Source organism: Delphinapterus leucas, chromosome 2 (assembly GCF_059928025.1).
Source record: "Delphinapterus leucas isolate spDelLeu-1000000601 "Yukka" chromosome 2, BTC_Dleu_Yukka2, whole genome shotgun sequence".
In the NCBI taxonomy this organism is placed as follows: Eukaryota; Metazoa; Chordata; class Mammalia; order Artiodactyla; family Monodontidae; genus Delphinapterus; species Delphinapterus leucas.
In genome coordinates, this window is record NC_143130.1 from 30,527,812 (window position 1) to 30,547,680 (window position 19,869).

General features: G+C 45.3%; 1 protein-coding gene across 13 annotated transcripts in view; it reads left to right on the plus strand.

Annotated features, from left to right (window-relative positions):
- The first annotated feature begins 946 nt into the window (after nt 1–946).
- Nucleotides 947–19,869, plus strand: part of PITRM1 (pitrilysin metallopeptidase 1) — a 36,393-nt gene continuing 17,470 nt past the window's right edge. For 11 of the 13 annotated variants that reach the window (XR_002642165.3, XM_089906602.1, XM_089906595.1 and 8 more), the window contains exons 1-14: nt 947–1,025; nt 3,045–3,150; nt 5,154–5,260; nt 5,413–5,564; nt 6,115–6,229; nt 6,308–6,404; nt 7,064–7,224; nt 9,483–9,609; nt 9,861–9,949; nt 10,654–10,782; nt 11,377–11,490; nt 11,642–11,738; nt 12,253–12,387; nt 13,643–13,781. Coding sequence is in view for 12 of the 13 variants with exons in the window: in XM_089906602.1 (XP_089762728.1) it covers nt 973–1,025; nt 3,045–3,150; nt 5,154–5,260; nt 5,413–5,564; nt 6,115–6,229; nt 6,308–6,404; nt 7,064–7,224; nt 9,483–9,609; nt 9,861–9,949; nt 10,654–10,782; nt 11,377–11,490; nt 11,642–11,738; nt 12,253–12,387; nt 13,643–13,781 (1,621 nt within the window). In the remaining variant the exon portion in view is untranslated. Of the gene's footprint in view, nt 1,026–3,044; nt 3,151–5,153; nt 5,280–5,412; nt 5,565–6,114; nt 6,230–6,307; nt 6,405–7,063; nt 7,225–9,482; nt 9,610–9,860; nt 9,950–10,653; nt 10,783–11,376; nt 11,491–11,641; nt 11,739–12,252; nt 12,388–13,642; nt 13,782–19,869 lie in introns of all 13 variants that reach the window. The other 2 variants (XM_089906604.1, XM_089906598.1) reach the window with 2 other exon arrangements.

A 19,869-nucleotide genomic window follows, 5' to 3' on the forward strand; every position in this document is an offset into this window, starting at 1 on the left:
TTTTTGTAGACTTTGGTGACTTTTCCTTGCCTTATTACCCTTTACGTTGCTGTCAAAGCGTTTCGTGTTCAAATCAATTGCACCTGTCTACTTAGCGTTCTTTCTTTAGAACCTGGAGGAAAGGTCAGGGAGATATGAGTCCCTTTGAAGTCCCGGGATGGGGGAGGGGGTGGGTGGGATGCGGAAGTCCAGAGAATGGAGGAAACAAAAGCTCTGAGGTCAGACTCGGGTCCTGCATTCTTCCAAGTCCCTCCCATACCGTGCCCAGGTGTGTTTAATCCCAAATGCCCTTGACAGCCCACAGCCGCCTGCCGGCCCACCCACTCATGCTCTGCCCTCCTGGAGCCACTCCCTTAGGTTCGAGTAGGCCACGTGTGTAGTCCCCCCAGGCACGAAATGCCGGTGGGGAGCTGCCCTGCGGTTTGCTGTGGGTATTCTGGTTGGGACCGTTCGTAAGTAAGAGCATGACATCGTGGAATCGTGGCCGTGGAAAGCAGGTGATGCAGTCCTCTAACCTTATCCACGAAGCTCCACAGCCCGGGGCTAGGGCACCCGAAAGGAGCCTGAAGCTGGACGCCCTTCTCACTTCACTGCCCGAGACCTGCTAACGGACGCCTGACTACGCACAACCTCCATTCCGGAAACCAGCGCCCACCTGTGGCCAGAGGACCACGCAATTCACCTGGCTCAGCGTAAGTCCGCCCCTCCCCTGCACACGCCCGCCCCTCCCCTGCGCAGGCCCCGCCCCTCCCTACGCCTGCCCGTGGCTCTCAGCCCCGCCTCTCCGTCGCCTCGCCCTCCCCGCCCTCGAGTCCCGCCCCGCCGTAGCGGGGCCCGCCCCCTTCCTCGCCAGCCTATTGAAGGAGCCGTCGCCTTGCGTACTGACCAATACGGTGGCGGCCGGCTCGTCCCGCCCCGCGCCGTGCGTCGGGTTAAGTGGGGTCACGGCCGGCGGTGCGCCGGTCACAAGCCATGTGGCGCAGCGGGTGCAGAGCCGGCGTTTCGCTGCGGAGGCTGAACGGCCGGTGAGAGGCGGCGGGGGGGAGGAAAGGGGGAAGTTTATGGGGAGCGAGGAAGCGGAAGGGAAAGTGAAGCGGGGAGGGAAGGTGGGCGGCGAGGGCGCCGGGGTGCTGGAGGCCTCGGGGTATCTCTCTGGTCCGGGGTGCCGTACCTCACCTCCTTGTTCTGGGGCTCCCGGGGCCCCTCTGCTGCGGCCTCCTGCATCCCCGGCCCCCTCGTCTGGTGGCTCGTGCACCCCGGGGCCCCTCGCCCGGGACCTCGCTCCGAGAGCCCGTCGGGATGGCAGAGCATCCCCTCCAGTGGCCTCCCCCAGAGGAAGGGAGTTCCTGTCCAGTTACCAGGGTTGGGATGCTGCAGCCAGGAAAGACTGGGGTACAGCCGTGGAGGACCCGGCCTGACCCCTCTCACTCCGGGCCTCCCAGAGCGGTGGCCCTGCGTGCAGGCTGTCGTTGGTGTGGATTTTAATGCGAGAATAAAAGTAGGCGGCAGTTACGGGTCTCATTAGGCGTTAGCTCCATTCCCCTGTGTGTAGTTGTGGGCAGGGAGGCCTCAGGCTCCGCACCTGCGCTTACTTAACCTGCGGCCTTGATGAGAGTGGCGCCTCCGGGAGTGGAGGAGCATTGTGTTTAATGAGAAGGTTTATGGTAAAAGAGTGTGTTTAGCTGCAAACCATGAATAAGTATCATGTCTTTTGAGTTTGTAAAATAGGACAATATTTTACTTTTTAAACAAAGATGAATTGTTTAGTTTCATGCTAATTCACAGAATCTTGTTGAGTTTGTGGTGGAGTTTAGCTGCTGTTAGCCCAGGGAAGGGAGCAGGGGGGTGTCTGTTGTTGGGCTGCCCTTATTTGTGTTTTGGGTTAAAATCCTCTATCTCATAATTCTAAGAGTGGCTAAATCGGGGAGGGAAATGTTGGTTGTTAATAGAACATCCCCGTACTATTGCCTGATATTGAATGAGTCAGTGTATTGTGTGCTTATCTTACATAAAAGAAATATTTTTGGGATACATCGTTAATGTAGAAAACACCATAAAACGTATAATGCAGGTGAGAAAAAATTATTTAAAAATAAGCTGTGTCACCATTACCCAGTTTAAGATTGCTCCTTACCCATCATACGTCATAATTCTCCTCCCTCTTAAATGAAATTGCCCTTCTGGTTTACAGAAATAACCTCCTTATTTTTCTTTGTGTTTTTACCATCCATCAATACTCCCACGCTACAGCGTTACCTGATTGAACAGTACCTGTTTAGACTAATATTGTGTCTGTCCTTTGTAATTTTTTTTGGTTTAGCATCATGTGCCCACATCTTTGATACATGTAGTTGTAGTCCATTAATTCTTAGGACTAAGTTTATCAACTAAATAGTCCACAATTTATGTGTTCTCTGTTGCTGGACATCTGGGCCGCTGGGGTTTAGGGCTCTTGGGAATGGTGTATGTGGTTGTGTGTGTGTGTGTGTGTGTGTGTGTGTGTGTGTGTGTGCGCGCACGCGTACGGGCGCGCGTGTCAGGGCATGAGCGCAGGTCTTCAGGGCACGTACATCCAGGGGAATGAACTGCTAATCTGAATAAGGCCAGTGCTCTTCCGCAGTCTCCATTCAGTGTGCACACCCAGTGGCTGTGTGTGACTCCCTGGTAATAACTAGACTTCTTGGTTTTCACCCACTTGGTAGGTACGTAATGGGACTTTATTGTAGACTCAGTTTATTGGGATACTGTGATTTTGACATGAGTTGTTTTTTACACAAGGGAAATGGGTGTTATAATTGTATTATAGTTATTTATGGACATGTACAAATAAAAGGTTTTCAGCATTTATTTATTAGTTGGCGTTGCATGAGTTGAGATAAAACTGAAAGAACTTTAATGGAAATTTCCTGGAATGTTTAGAAGATGCAGGTTTTCATTTTTCTTTGAATTCTTTATCCCATGACAGCGTTTTCATTATGTTGCTGAATTATGTTAGCCAGTCTCCCTGCAAATTATGTAACTTTGATTATTTTCCTTAAACATAGCAGCGCCAGCCTCGGAGCATGGAGGTGGGCGAGCACCACGGCCTGTGAGAGGGCGCTGCTGCGGTACCGGGTCGGAGAGAAGATCCACGGCTTCACTGTCAGCCAGGTAGGCCCTGTGTGCTCTTCCTGTGTCAGGTCCCAGAGCAGAGACCGCAGGGGTTTTCATCTTTGTCCCCAGGACCTGGCTTCCTCCTGTTTCACAGCAGGTGCTCAAAGGAGCGGAGTTTTGCAAATGAAGGGATTTTCTGACTCTTAAATGAGTACAAATCCCCAACGCCTTCCCTGAACCCCTAGACGCCTCACATCTTTTCAGAGTTCAGAAAGTAAATGAACTCATTTTTGTTTCTGCATCAGCCGTGACCGGTAATAAAGACTGAAGGCCCCACATCTATTCAGGTCAGGTTTCACCATCGGCTGAGTTTGCTCCAAACTTGGGCAAAATCTTTCTGTTTTTGAGCCATTTGGGTTTCAGGATTATAGAAAAGAGATTGTGGGCCTATAGGTACTTAAGTTTATGTAAAAATGGATTTTATTTTGTTATTGCTTTGTTTGGCTTAAACTTTCACATTGTTTTTTTCTTTAATGCTATAATTGAAAACAATGCACATCATATAATTGACTGGTTGCTGGTATCACACTGTGCTTGACACGCTAATGAAAATAAAAGCAAGCAGCTCACAGTCAGAAGGACATGTGTGCAGCTTCAGGACAAGGAACAGCTTGCTGAGGTGCAGAGAGCAAGAGGAAGACGCAGGAGAGGGGGCTGCTGGGCCCTGGGTGGGGACGGGTTTGTAGAGCATGAAAGGAGAGCCGCCATCTGTCTCCAGGAAATGGGAGCGGGCCCAGCACAGGGGCAGGGAGTGTTCAAGGCAGGGTCCAGGAGCTTTGAGCCACTTAGAGGGGTTCATGGCTGTGGGAGAGAGCCCCTAAAGACTCCCGTTTAGGGGCCTTTTGTGAGGCCCCTAAAGACTTCTCAGGGGACTTGGGATTTCTAATACAGTTGTGGTTAATAATGCCTTGTTCAGAAGCTGATTCTTTTCCTTTATGTTTCAAGTTTTGTAGAAACTTACTTATGATAAGCTATCAGAAACTTAGTTTATGATAAGCTGTCATGCTTTTTAGAAACAGTTACTGTGAAAGCTGTTTATGAGGCAGACTGGTTTTAAATTCATTGATCGCATCTTACAAAGTATAGTTGTGAACTCTGAGATGTAAATGATTTCGAGACAAGTGATTTCATAGGTATAGCTTACGTGGGCATCAGTAGAGCACTTGAAGCACATAGCTTTTGTGGCAGGGCCCCCCAGAGCAGGCTCAGGACATCCGAGTTCTAATCTCTGCCCTGCCAGTAAGTTGTCAGCGAAGACAAGTCACTCTCACGGCTGTGTGGTGGTTACGATGACGCGGCGCTGCGGTTGAAGGAGAGGGGCCTTGACACAGTTGCTTTAGTACCAAGGACAGTGGAAGTTACGGAAGCACGCCCGCACACACAACCTCCACCGGGGGTGAGAACAGGTTTGCCTCTGTGGGGAGTGATCTGTACCCTCATGGACCCTCCCACTAGGAACAAGTAACTGGTGATAGCCCCAGCTCACCGCCAGGAACTCAAACCAGTAGAAGCAAAGTTTAGTCCCAAGAGCATCCTTCAGCTGCCCCAGGCTCAGGTCCATCCCCGTGTTTACCTCCTGGTGGGGCTGTTCTGAGCATCCCCGGAGATGAAGTGTGCAAGAGACACCACAGACATTCCAGGCGAAAGCGTGATCTCCTTCGGGGCAGCCTGGTGTGACGGAAGGGGTCTCAATCCAGGCTCTGTGGTCTTAGCAAACTGTCTCATCACCCTGATGGGGTGGGAATGCTTGCTTCCCAGCGTTACCTGTGGCGCAGTCAGGAATTCCCTAGTCAACAGTGAGCATTGAGGAGAGAAGGTGTGCCTTGTACTCAGCCCCGGGTCCTGTCTTCCTGGTCTGTGGGCTCTGGACATGGTGGTTCCTGCCAGTACTGCCTTAGCCTCAGGCAGGTGAGCTGGTCCTGCAGCCATGGATGCACTGTCACCGTCCTGGATGCCTTCCCAGCCGAGTTGAGTTCTTCCTGTTTTCCTTGTTGGTTCAGGTAACATCTGTTCCTGAGCTGTCCCTGACCGCCGTGAAACTCAGCCATGACAGCACGGGAGCACAGCACTTGCACCTGGCCAGAGAGGACAGAAATAACCTGTTCAGGTGTGTGCTGCGTCCTGAGGTCACGATCTGGATGCTCTGCTTGGAGCATCTACTGCACCTTCAGCAGTTTAACAGGGAGAGTAGAGGAGTTTCCCTCCTCCGCTCCCCACGGCCAGGCGGTGGCTGACCAGGTGTGGACCCTGTCCCCGCAGTGTGCAGTTCCGCACCACCCCCATGGACAGCAGCGGTGCCCCGCACGTCCTGGAGCACACGGTCCTGTGCGGCTCTCAGAGGTACCCCTGCCGGGACCCCTTCTTCAAGATGCTGAACAGGTCGCTGTCTACGTTCATGAACGCCTTCACGGGTGAGACGCGGTCTCGGGACACAGCCCTGCCTTCCCGCAGTTTCTGAGATGGCGGGAGGGGGTGGGGTGTTGGCACTCAGGAGACTGGGGTAGATTTCCCATTCCCTGTCTGGAGGACGTTAGAAGCTTAATCATTTGGGAAAGCCAAATTGTGGTTGATTATAAAACCTGGAGTTTTAGGAAAAAATGTGTCTGAGTTTTGTCTGGAAAAGGTGACAGCCATTTTCTTTGGGAAGTAATGTTAGAAAGCTCGGCCTCTGGAGCTTAGGTTAGCGGTGATGGTGCTGGTGTCTGGGTGGTGACTGCAGGAAGCCGGGCAGTGACAGGCTGGCGACGGGGGCGGCTGGGCACACACAGTGGGCGCTCCGTGGGCCAGGCCGCCCTCTGGGCCCGCGGTGACCCCGGCGCCAGACCTGCCGCCCAGAGTGGGCGCTGCTGCCTCTGTGCCCCTGCCAGGTCAGGCCTGCTGTGAGGCTGAGACGGGGCTGAGGTGGAGGAGTCCTGCGGGAACTACTGCTGTATTTAAAATCGCCCTCTTCATTGTGTCCAGCTAGTGACTACACCCTGTACCCATTTTCCACACAAAACCCCAAGGACTTCCGGAACCTCCTATCCGTGTATTTGGACGCAGCCTTCTTTCCCTGCTTACGGGAACTGGATTTCTGGTATGTTGTGATTGGCTAATTGATCTTTACTTTAGTGATAGACTCACCGTCCCCATGTAATTGCTTGTTACTCTTTAGGCAGGAAGGATGGCGACTAGAACATGAGGATCCCAATGACCCCCAGACGCCCTTGGTCTTTAAAGGAGTTGTCTTTAACGAAATGAAGGGAGCATTTGTGAGTGTTTTCCTTTTTCATGTTGGGCTAAATTATCTTACTGTATAAAGTGTTGAAGTACAAATAGGCTCAGTAGCTAGGTGGCGTCATGCCATGTCACAGTTTTCTCACTATGAGAACTGGAATTAGCGGGCACAGTGCTGTGAGCAGGGACCGCAGGACGGTGAGCTGGACAGCAGTTCCCAGCTGTGGTGTGGGAGCCACAGTGACCTGTGACCTGTAGGGTGTCAGCCAGGTGAAGACCGCGTTTCTGATGATCCCGAGACCGTGTCTTTTCCACTCTCTCTTGCCCGAGTATATGGTGGGGTTTACAGATCTAATTACATATCAAGTTATTGGTAAAGACCACTGCATAAAGGGAATGTCTCAGTAAGGCGGGTCGCGGGGTTTTTTGGCTCCTGGTGCGTGTAAAAGTTATGTGTACACTTTACTGTAGGGCTTAAAAGTGTGCGGTAGCACCACGCCTGAAAAAACCATACATAGCTTAATTAACATCACTTCATGGCTGAAAGATGCATCGGTGGGCGTCCTCATGTACCACGAGAACAGTTGTCCTTGCGGGATGTTGGTGGGTGTGCTCCCAGGACGTGGCTCATTTGTTGAATTACACAAACAGTGCCTGCGTTGGTCTTCACGTACATGTGTACTTTTACTTGAAGACAGATAACGAGAGGATGTTCTCGCAGCACGTTCAGAGCCACCTGCTTCCCGACCACACATACTCAGTGGTCTCCGGAGGGGACCCCTTGTGCATCCCGGACCTCACGTGGGAGCAGCTCAGACAGTTCCACGCCACACACTACCACCCCAGCAACGCCAGGTGACTGCCTTGTGAAGCTCGGTGCCAGGTGTTTGCTTTCCTTGCACTGTCATGCTTTTCTCCAGTTCGGCTTGGAAAGGTTTGCTTAATAATGTGTGCGTTTAGACACTCCTTCGGGTCTGCAGTGGTAACTCTCACACGCCCAGCAAGGTGAGGGCCTGGCCTGCCCGCCTGCCTCCTCTGTAGCTCAGCTTTGTGCTGAGGGGGTGACAGGGGAGGCTGGCAGGTCCTCCTTGCAGGCTGACACGGGCCCTGGAGAGGTGCCCCCAAAGTGGCGGCTGCATCAGTAAACCTCAGAGATTTACTTCCTATTAGATTGCTTGTGTAAGATACTGTTAATAATAAAACGCTAATAGCCGTGTTTGCAAATACATTAAGCGTTCATGTAAAGTCATACTTGCAAGATTATTTTAAGTGCAAAATTTTAAAATTTAAATTATGAAAAGTCTAAAGCATCCAGGAGAGTGTAAAGAGTAGAACAACGAACTCTGTACACTTACCGCGTAGCTTCATCCTTTGGACGTGTACATAGGTATATGTAGATACATGCAGATATGTTCGAGGATGTTCTTTTACATAAGATAATAGCATTTTCACGTTTAACAAAATAAAAAATAATTGATTAAAACTGATTAAAACCACCTATACCTCAGCCCAAATTGATTTTCCAGTTGTCCCTGAAATGTTTGATCAGATGAGGCCCACAAACTGCCTTTCCCTGCCGTGTCTCCTAAGCACCCTTTCTAGTGGGACAGTGCCCCCTCCTCATTCTCATGGACCAGTTGAAGACGTTAGGCCAGGCCCCCTCTTGACTTTCTCGCCTTCTGGGGTGTCTCGCCGCTTCTCTGGTATTGGCGGACGTGCTTCTGTGTTTCCTGAGAGCTGGACGTGGGTCCAGAGACTGCCTGCACCCTCGTAGGTGATGCCTGCGTGCCTGCGGCACCCAGCGGGGATGCCAGGGCTGGTGGGATGGTGATGGCGACCTCGCTCCACTGAAAGCCCGCTCCCCCTGCGGACCCAGGCCGTCTGCTGGGGTGGCGTGCTGGCCCCAAGAATATTCACACTCCTCACGGCCTAGGAGCGGCTCTCATGTTCAGTGATAATTGTTGCCTGGAGCAGTTCCTGTGATAGGATTTGCAAATTTTCTAAAGAATTCTGTAATTTCTTCTATATTTATTGGCTGGGTTTCTGTAAAGAAGAATTTACCCTGAAGTACTGTTCTCCCGGGAAAGGCGGTGGGTGGGCAGTGGGAGTGAAGTTTCCCTTGGCTGTCCAGTTTTGGGGGCTGGCACTCCTCCAGTGACGACAGAAAGGACTTTTTTTTAGTCTTGTTTGAATTATTTCATTTTTTAAAATATCATTACAACCTCATGGAAACGTTTTCATATATGTGTATATTTAAGGTGTGATCAAGTGAAATTAAAATAAAAATTTTTAATGCTCAAATTTGCCCCACTGTGGCCTAAGGAAGTTCCTTGACAGTCATCCTGTCTTTCTGAAGGTCTTTAGTCTTCAGTAACTTCACTGGTTTCTGCCCCAGCCCCAAATCCAGGCTCATCCTGCCCCCAGTCCATAGCTGGCCTTTTCTCCAGGGAGTTCTGGAGCTAAATGCAGACGGGCATATAGAGACTGTGTTTAGATGGCACCAGGGGTACTTGTTGCCCTGGATTATCACATTCTAAATTCCGAGTGGGAGATGTGACGGGATCTTTAGGATGCTACTTCCCTAGCCCTTAAGCGGAGCTCACACAGCATTCTGTTACAAAGATGAAGTCTGTCATTGTCTTCTTTATCCCCGATGAATAATATGTTGTCTTAAAAACATGTGTGACCTGAAACTTGTAGCCTAAATTTGAAGTTTGTGAATTAAATTTTGTTTGGTAGTCTTAGGTGGATTATTGTGTTACTGTAGCTAAGGTCTTAAGTTTTTTAATGTGCAACTTATTTGGTTTTTGAAACACCTTTAACAGTAGATTCAAAATGAAGAGCAATTTTTGCCAGAGTACATTTAATTAATACCTTTTGTACAGTTTGTGTTTTGTTTGAACCATATCTTGTAAAAAGAGCAAAAGCCTCTTCAGTGTTTGTGGTTAAATTAAGTGAAAAAAGGTGTTCCTGTGTGAAGTTCACTTCAGCCTGGAAACTGGCTTGTTATCGGCTGTCATGTCCTGCACACCCTCCAGTTCATACAAAGCCGTCTGTGTTGATTTCTAATCTTTTAACCTAAAATAAACTAAGGTATTCTCTCAAAATTTCAGGTTCTTCACTTATGGTAATTTTCCGCTAGAACAGCATCTGAAACAAATTCATGAAGAAGCACTGAGTAAATTTCAGAGAATCAAGCCACATACCACAGTGCCAGCCCAGAAGCCTTGGGATAAGCCTGTAAGTGCCGGGTCCAGAGTATAAGTGTCACCAGCCCTGTCAAATACGTGCTACGGAGGCACGGGCATATGTTAATAGGGTTTTCAGATGCCGTGGACTGTGCTGTGTACGTAACAGCTTCTCAAGCCTGAAGAGCAGTTATTTGTTTGGGAGGAAAGTTAATCTAGTGAAAAGTATCCTGTGGACCGTTTTATACATCAGGTAACCTGTGCTTGGTTGAACCCCTTCACAGACGCTCTGTCCTCTTCCAGAGGGAGTTCCAGATCACGTGTGCCCCGGACTCGCTGGCCGCGGGCTCCTCAGAGCAGACGACCATCAGTGTCAGCTTCCTCCTGCCAGAGTGAGTGTGCGTGGAGCTCACGCTGCCGACCCAGTGGGGACGGGGTAGCTGGGAGGTCGGGGGCGGGGGACGCTCCACTTGGGCGTAAGTGAGTGGACAGTAAGAATTCAGGACTCCAGCAGTGTTAGCTGTGGGGTGTTTTTAACAACATCTGGGATGGTTTGGGTTTAGAGTTGGGGGTCGGGGATGCATCTGTGTGTGAGAAGAGCACTGTTAACTGTGGCCTTGAAAGAACATTTTTTCACACGAGACTAATCCCAGAGGCCTGGGCCTGCAGGGCGTGTGGGCAGGAAGGGGTCCTGCCGCGCTGTCTGTGTCTGCCCTCTGCAGCTGCACAGCCTGACCGAATGGCCCCGTTTCCTGTGTGTCTCTCATCTGCGTGTGGGCGGTGCGGTTATACTGAAACAGTGCACGTCAGAGTGCTGGGCACCCTGTTGTATGATAGCATGCGATGTGCAGCTCTGTTAGCCTCAGGGTTTGGGAGCCCCAGAATTCCAGCATATGAGAGCTTTGAATATCAAAAAATACTCTCTTTACCCGTGTAACTGTTAAAATAGAAGTTGAAATGCAAGAATTTCTAGTAGAATTTCAGTTTTGGGGGGAAATATGTGTCAATTTAGTAGTGATTTTAATAATTTTGAAAACATTTATAAGGGCCAACCGTTTCCCTTTTTTTCTCCCCCCTCCCGTTTTTATAAATGAAGCATCACTGACACATTTGAAGCCTTCACGTTGAGCCTTCTGTCTTCACTCTTGATCAGTGGCCCCAACTCCCCCTTCTACAAAGCCCTCATTGAATCTGGACTCGGCACAGACTTTTCCCCTGACGTTGGGTACGTTTTATTATCAGATCAGATCATTAGTCCACGATAGGGGCAATTTTGACATTTCACAATGTCTGGACACATTTTAGGTTGTCACAACTGGCAGCTCATGGGCGGGGGTCAGGGGTGTAGATGCTCCACATTCCATAGTCACAGGACGGCCCTCTTCCCGCCCCAGCTATGGTTCCAGGACAAGCTGTTTGTGTCCCCTGCAGGGGACATTTGGCAAAAAAAAAAAAACCAAACAAAACCCAACAAGGTAGCTCTTCCAAGATCTCAGAATGGCATACTGCTGCCTGTTTTAAAAATCAGGCCATTAAATATTCTTTGAAATCTTAAGATTTTGTTAAAACTCTCTAGATTTATTCTGCCTTAAATCTAAAATTTAAATTGTGGTGATTTTTAGAAATGTTAAAAGGACATGAATGTAAATGTGACTAGTTGTATCTGAGCAGCAAATACCCGAGGACTCTGCTTTACTGACTTTCTCATGGGGGAGTCCTTGCCTGTGTCCTGTAGAGGATTTGATCTCAGTAAAGCATCTTATAAACGAGTGATGGAGGCTGTACAGATTCTAACGCATTACCTGCTTTTGTATCCCAGGTACAATGGCTGCACACGGGAGGCCTACTTCAGCGTGGGCCTGCAGGGTATCGCAGAGAAGGACATTCAGACAGTCCAGGACCTCGTGGATAGGACACTGGATGACATCATCGAGTACGTGAGGTGTCTGTGGGGCTGGGCTGGAGTGCCCCCTCCTGAGTGTAGGGGGCACTTTACGTCACAGAACACATACTCCTTCATGGGAGCTGCCTTGTTCAGAAACATGGATTTCTTCTCAACATCTGAGTTCTTGGTGTTTCTATAGGAAAGGATTTGAAGATGATCGAATCGAAGCCTTACTTCATAAAATTGAGATACAGATGAAGCACCAGTCTGTCAGCTTTGGACTCGCCCTGACGTCTGTGTGTATTGCTCAAACGCCTCATTTCTCTTTTTTTGTTACCTTTATAATTAGTGGTTCTCGAAAATACAGATTGTTATTCACAGCACCTTTCATTTGAACCTTGAAAGTTAATGGTGTTTCAGATCGGATATAAAATTACTGTTAATTTTAATAATACGTTGCTTGTCTTTTTACTAGCTTACTTCATTAGCTTTCCGATGTCTTATTTTTTAATAGATTTATGCAGAGTGCTTTAAACGGATAGGGATTTATGATAACTATTAGTAATTATATTTTCCAAAAAGTAATTTTTGAACCTGTGCTTTTTAATTTGTTAGGAAAAAAAACTCACATAAAATGAGTTTAGTTTTCCTTTTTCTAGCCAAAGAATGACTTAATTTTTGTCGTGAACAGTCATCTGTGGTATTTTTAAATATAGAAACTGAGTCTTAATGAAAAGGCAGGCTTGGATGTTGGCTGAACCGACGCAGAGTTCACAGGTAACGTGCCGCATGTTGTGACTCCCGTTGCAGTACGTAGCTTCCTGCTGGAATCACGATGGGGACCCCGTGGAGCTCCTCAAGCTCGGGAGTCAGGTGGCCCATTTCCGGAAGTGCCTGGAGGAAAATCCAAAATTTTTGCAAGAAAAAGTAAAACAGTATTTTAAGGTAAGAAACTTGGAGGATTTATATCTGTAGTTTTGAAGTGGAATTTTATAACAATGAAGGGAACATTAGGAATATAATCTACATTGTGTAAGTCCATTTCTGCTAATAGACAGGTGACATAATTTCTTACTAATTAAAATTGTAAATAGTCATATTAGCTTTAAAAATTCAATTTTCCAGATTCTTAGGCAGGTTGGCTTTTTTTTTTTTTTTTTTTTTTGGCAGGTTGGTTTTTATATGAATATGGCATGTGTTTTTTTACATATGAATGTGTGTAGGTATGTGTATAACAAAATATCTGCCTGTGTTTTTGTCGTGTTTTGGTAATAGGATATATAGAATACGAGAAGAGTCGCCTAAATGTGTAAATGTTCTGGTTGTTTTTACCAAGGCGTCTTCTGGTGCTCGCTTGTTTGTCTCCACAGATCTGTGGGCTTTTGTGCTTGGTGTGTGTTCCTTGGTGGATGGTCATTAATAGGACAGGAAGTCATCTACCTCCCTTTCCCCGGGGGTCGGGGGGTGGGGGGACGACACCGTCCTGCCATGAGTGGGAGCCGCGTTCCTGTGCACCAGCATTTGGGACCATTCAGCCAGCAGTCTCTCTTGAGTTACGAGTTATTTTGCATGAAGTGCTTGTCGTGCTGTAATTCTCCCACTCTGTGTAGTGTCACAGGTGAACCTTTTGCGTGCGTGTGTTTCTAGTGGCTGCGTAAATCGGGCACATTAAGTCACCTAACATTTATTTTCACGTTAGGGCAACATCTGTTTTGTCCTCATAATGTATAAAATACTGAGTGCAGAATTTAGTCCCAGCCTTTAAGAAGTTAACAGTATAATGAAGACTAGGTAAAAATTAAATTACTTTATTCTACGTTATTTTCGATTTAGACTAAAGCCAAAGGTTTATAATATTAAAAAGTGCAAGCGGTTTCTTTGTACAACCAACATGTAAAGGGAATGTTGAATGTCAACGCGTTTGTGGTTAAGACGTAGTAACCACAGTGGTCATGTCACAGCACCGGCCTGTGTGGAGTACGTGGTCCCCGCAGAGCACATGGACCTCGAGGATTGTGTGTGGACCTCAAGGATTGCGTGTGGCGCACAGGCTTTCCACACACAGCCCTTCGGGGCGAGTTCTGTCGTCGGGGCGAGTTCTGTCGTTGTGACTGTGTGAAACGGGAACATGGAACTGCTCGAGGCTGGCTCGGTGCTGGACATGATAAAATCTTGTTTTAATTTGGCTTTTTTGTTGCAGAATAATCAGCATAAGTTGACTTTATCAATGAAACCAGACAACAAGTATTCCGAGAAACAAATGCAGCTGGAAACAGAAAAACTGAAGCAAAAGGTCAACTCTCTTTCCCCGGAAGACAAGCAGCAGATCTATGAAAAAGGTCAGGCCTGGTAATTCCCTCGCCTTCACCCAACCCCACTGTGCTGTTTAGGGATAAGTGTCGTTTCAGCCAACAATCCTCTGTTGGGTGCCTATGGAGTTCTCTGTTTGGTGCAGTGGGTTCAACCCCAGTAGGATTGACCCTGTTTTTAGAAAATCCACCCTGTGATTCAGCAGGAAAGGCAGGCATACTGGAAAAGAGGTGGCTTTATAAGGTTTATTCATTCATGGATTTTACAAATGCCTTTTCTATACCAGGGGCTGTAATAGGCCACTAAACGTGTGTTGTGTTGCAGTACATAGTTAACTGCAAACGGGCCCTGTGGACAGTGTGAGCTGTGGGTTCAGGAGAGGCAGGTCTCGGGGGCGACACAGGTCTTGAGCTCCTCATGGAATCCCCCACCCCGGTCCCTGTGGTGCAGGCGCTATGAGCACAGAAACGGGTCTGTGGTATCTTCCAGTGCTAACTTGCACTGCCTGTAAAGCCCGGTGGTCCTACTCCTGAGCGTTTACCCAAGAGAAGTGAAAGCATCGGTCCACACAGAACCTGAGCCAGCCTCATTTCCCCCCATGTGGTGTCCGCACAGGGAAATACTGTGAAATACCCACACAGTGAAATGCTGCTCAGCCATAAAGGGGACCAAAATACTGATACACTCAGTATCCGTGAGTCTCAAAGCACTGTGCTAAGTGAAGTTAGGGGCATAAAGGAACACCTGTGGAACAGGTTCATTTACCTGAAGCCCTAGAAATGGCGATGCTCTAGTGCCAGAGGCTGGTGAGTCCAGGAGCACAGCAGGGATCACCTGCGGGGAACCTTCTGGGGGTGGCAGCACCTTCCGCATCGTGATACCTTTGTCAGAATCCATTGGGTTGTATCTTTAAAGTTGTGAATTTTATCATATGAGACTTTATATTAATGAAGTCTATTTATATATATGCATACACACAGTACACACAAATACATATACACACCCCAACCCCCCCTGCTGAAAAAAAATAAAAGTTGGCTGGGATTACATGAATTTATCAGGCTTGTCAGGAGGTGGATTTGACTTTAAGTGAAAAGTAAGTAATTCCATTTGATCATGCTAAGTTGGAAGTGATATAATTTTGTAAAGACAATGTCAACTTATAACCTATTTATAATCTCTGAATTCTTTAGACATACAAAGAGTTAGTTACTTTAAGCTCTTGCATAAATTTTTTTTTAATTGAAGTATAGTTGATTTACAATGTTGTGTTAGTTTCTGGTGTACAGCAAAGTGATTCAGATATAGCTATAGATTTTTTCAGACTTTTCCATTATAGTTTATTATAAAATGTTATGTTTTTATACAGCAGGTTCTTATTAGTTATCCATTTTATACGTATTAGTGTACATATGTCAATCCCAATCTCCCAGTTCGTCACGTCACACCACACCCCCCGCCACATTCGCACCTTGGTGTCCATACGTTTGTTCTCCACATCTGTGTCTATTTCTTCCCTGCAAACCGGTTCATCTGTACCATTTTTCTAGGCTCCACATATATGCGTTAATATACAATATTTGTTTTTCTCTTTCTGACTGACTTCACTCTGTATGACAGTCTATAGATCCCTCCACATCTCTACAGATTTCGTTCTTTTTTATGGCTGAGTAATACTCCATTGTATATGTGCACCACATCTTCTTTATCCATTTGTCTGTCGACGGGCATTTAGGTTACTTCCTTGACCTGGCTATTGTAAATAGTGCTGCAATGCACATTGGGGTGCATGTGTCTTTTTGAATTATGGTTTTCTCTAGGTATATGCCCAGTAGTGGGATTGCTGGGTCATATGGTAATTCTATTTTTAGTTTTTTAAGGAACCTCCATACTGTTCTCCATTGTGGCTGTATCAATTTACATTTCCACCAACAGTGCAAGAGGGTTTGCTTTTCTCCACACCCTCTCCAGCATTTGTTGTTCGTAGATTTTCTGATGATGCCCATTCTAACTGGTGTGAGGTGATAACGTCACTGTAGTTTTGATTTGCATTTCTCTAATAATTAGTGATGTTGAGCAGCTTTTCATGTGCTTCTTGGCCATCTGTATGTCTTCTTTGGAGAAATGTCTATGTAGGTCTTCTGCCCATTTTTGGATTGGGTTGTTTGTTTCTTTAATATTGAGTTGCATGAGCTATTTATATATTTTGGAGATTAATCCTTTGTCCGTTGATTCATTTGCAAATATTTTCTCCCATTCTGAGGGTTTTCTTTTCATCTTGTTTGCAGTTTCCTTTGCTTTCCAAAAGCTTTTAAGTTTCATTAGGTCTCTGTTTCTTTTTGTTTTTATTTCCTATACTCTAGGAGGTGGATCAAAAAAGATCTTGCTGTGATTTATGTCAAAGAGTGTTCTTCCTATGTTTTCCTCTAAGAGTTTTATAGTGTCCAGTCTTACATTTAGGTCTCTAATCCATTTTGAGTTTATTTTTGTGTATGGTGTTAGAGAGTGTTCTAATTTCATTCTTTTACATGTAGCTCTCCAGTTTTCCCAGCACCACTTATTGAAGAGACTGTCTTTTCTCCATTGTATATCCTTGCCTCCTTTGTCATAGAATAGTTGACCATAGGTGCGTGGGTTTGCCTCTGGGCTTTCTATCCTGTTTCATTGATCTGTATTTCTGTTTTTGTGCCCGTACCATATTGTCTTGATTACTGTAGCTTCTTAGTATAGTCTGAAGTCAGGGAGTCTGATTCCTCCAGCTCTGTTTTTTTCCCTCAAGACTGCTTTGGCTCTTCAGGGTCTTTTGTATCTCTGTACAAATTTTAAGATTTTTTGTTCTAGTTCTGTAAAAAAAAAAAAGCCATTGGTAGTTTGATAGGGATTGCATTGAATCTGTAGATTGCTTTGGGTAGTATAGTCATTTTCACAATATTGATTCTTCCATTCCAAGAACATGGTATATCCCTCCATCCCTCCATGGTATATCCCTCCACTAAACTAAAGTTTTGTGTCATTTTTAATTTCTTTCATCAGTGTCTTATAGTTTTTTGCATACAGGTGTTTTGTCTCCCTAGGTAGGTTTATTCCTGGGTATTTTATTCTTTTTGTTGCAATGGTAAATGGGAGTGTTTCCTTAATTTCTCTTTGCCATTTTTCATCTTTAGTGTATACAAATGCAAGAGATTTCTGTGCATTAATTTCGTATCCTGCAACTTTACCAGATTCATTGATTAGCTCTAGTAGTTTTCTGGTGGCATCTTTAGGATTCTCTATGTAGAGTATCATGTCATCTACAAACAGTGACAGTTTTACTTCTTCTTTTCCAATTTGTATTCCTTTTATTTCTTTTTCTTCTCTGACTGCCATGGCTAGGACTTCCAAAACTATGTTGAATAATAGTGGCGAGAGTGGACATCCTTCCTTGTCTTGTTCCTGATCTTAGAGGAAATGCTTTCAGGTTTTCACCATTGAGAATGATGTTTGCTGTAGGTTTGTCATATATGGCCTTAATTATGTTGAGGTAGGTTCCCTTTATGCCCACTTCCTGGAGAGTTTTTTTTATCATAAATGGGTGTTGAATTTTGTCAAAAGCTTTTTCTGCATCTATTGAGATGATCATATGGTTTTTATTCAATTTGTTAATATGGTGTATCACATTGATTTGCGTGTATTGAGGAATCCTTGCGTCCCTGGGATAAATCCCACTTGATCATGGTGTATGATCCTTTTAATGTGTTGTTGGATTCTGTTTCCTAGTATTTTGTTGAGGAATTTTGCATCTGTATTCATCAGTGATACTGGTCTGTAATTCTATTTTTTTGTAGTATCTTTGTCCGGTTTTGCTATCAGGGTGGTGGTGGCCTCATAGAATGAGTTTGGGAGTGTTCCTTCCTCTGCAGTGTATTGGGAGAGTTTGAGAAGGATGGGTGTTAGCTCTTCTCTAAATGTTTGGTAGAATTCACCTGTGAAGGCATCTGGTCCTGGACTTCTGTTTGTTGGAAGATTTTTAATCACAGTTTTAACTTCATTACTTGTGATTGGTCTGTTGATATTTTCTTTTTCTTCCTGCTTCAGTCTTGGAAGGTTATAGTTTCTAAGAATTTGTCTGTTTCTTCTAGGCTGTCCATTTTATTGGCATAGAGTTGCTTGTAGTAGTCTCTTAGGATGCTTTGTATTTCTGCGGTGTCTGTTGTGACTTCTCCTTTTTCATTTCTAATTTTATTGATTTGAGTCCTCTCCCTCTTTTTCTTGATGAGTCTAGCTAATGGTTTGTCAATTTTGTTTATCTTCTCAAAGAACAGCTTTTAGTTTTACTGATCTTTGCTATTGTTTTCTTTGTTTCTATTTCATTTATTTCTGCTCTGATCTTTATGATTTCTTTCCTTCTACTAACTTTGGGTTTTGTTTGTTCTTTCTAGTTCCTTTAGGTGTAACGTTAGATGGTGTTTTTGAAATTTTTCTTATTTCTTGAGGTAAGCTTGTATTGCTATAAACTTCCTTCTTAGAACTGCTTTTGCTGCATCTCATAGGTTTTGGATCATTGTGTTTTCGTTGTAATTTCTCTCTAGGCATTTTTTGATTTCCTCTTTGATTTCTTCAGTGATCTCTTGGTTATTTAGTAACATATTGTTTAACCTCCATGTGTTTGTGTTTTTTATGGTTTTGTTCCCTGAAATTGATCTCTAACCTCATAGCGTTGTGGTCAGAAAAGATGCTTGATATGATTTCAATTTTCTTAAATTTACTGAGGCTTGATTTGTGACCCAAGATGTGATCTATCCTGGAGAATGTTCCATGCGCACTTGAGAAGAAAGTGTAATCTGCTGTTGGGTGGACTGTACTATAAATATCAATTCAATCTATCTGGTCTATTGTGTCATTTTAAGCTCATGTTCCTTATTAATTTTCTGTTTGGATGATCTGTCCGTTGGGGTAAGTGAGGTGTTAAGGTCCCCCACTATTATTGTGTTACTGTCGATTTCCTCTTTTAATTAGCAGTTGCCTTATGTATTGAGGTCCTCCTATGTTGGGTGCATATATATTTCTAATTATTATGTCTTGGATTGATCCCTTGATCATTATGTAGTGTCCTTCTTTGTCTCTTGTAATATTCTTTATTTCAAAGTCTGTTTTATCTGATATGAGTTGCTACTCCAGCTTTCTTTTGATTTCCATTTGCATGGAACATCTCTTTCCATCCCCTCACTTTCAGTCTGAATGTGTCCCTAGGTCTGAAGTGGGTCTCTTGTAGACAGCATATATATGTGTCTTGTTTTTGTATCCATTCAGCGAGCGTGTGTCTTTTGCTTGGAGCATTTAATCCATTCACTTTTAAGGTAATTATCGATATGTACTTATGACCATTTTCTTAATTGTTCTGGGTTTGTTTTTGTAGATCCTTTTCTTTTCTTGTGTTTCCCACTTAGAGAAGTTCCTTTAGCATTTGTTGTAGAGCTGGTTTGATGGTGCTGAATTCTCTTAGCTTTTGCTTGTCTGTAGCTTTTGATTTCTCCAACGAATCTGAATGAGATCCTTGCTGGGTAGAGTAACCTTGGTTGTAGGTTCTTCCCTTTCATGACTTTAAATATATCATGCCACTCCCTTCTGGGTTGTAGAGTTTCTGCTGAGAAATCAGCTGTTAACCTTATGGGAGTTCCCTTGTATGTTATGTCGTTTTTCCCTGTTGGTTTCAATAATTTTTCTTTGTCTTTAATTTTTGTCAATTTCATTACTAGGTGTCTCGGTGTGTTTCTCCTTGGGTTTATCCTGCCTGGGACTCTCCGCACTTCCTGGACTTGGGTGGCCGTTTCCTTTCCCATGTTAGGGAAGTTTCGACTATAATCTCTTCAGATATTTTCTCATGTCCTTTCTCTCTTCTCCTTCTGGGACCCCTATAATGCAAATGTTGTTGCATTTAATGTTGTCCCAGAGGTCTCTTAGGCTGTCTTTATTTCTTTTCATTCTTTTTTCTTTATTCTGTTCCTCGGCAGTGAATTCCACCATTCTGTCTTCCAGGTCACTTATCCGTTCTTCTGCCTCAGTTATTCTGCTATTGATTCCTTCTAGTGTAGTTTTCATTTCAGTTATTGTATTGTTCATCTGTTTGATGTTTAATTC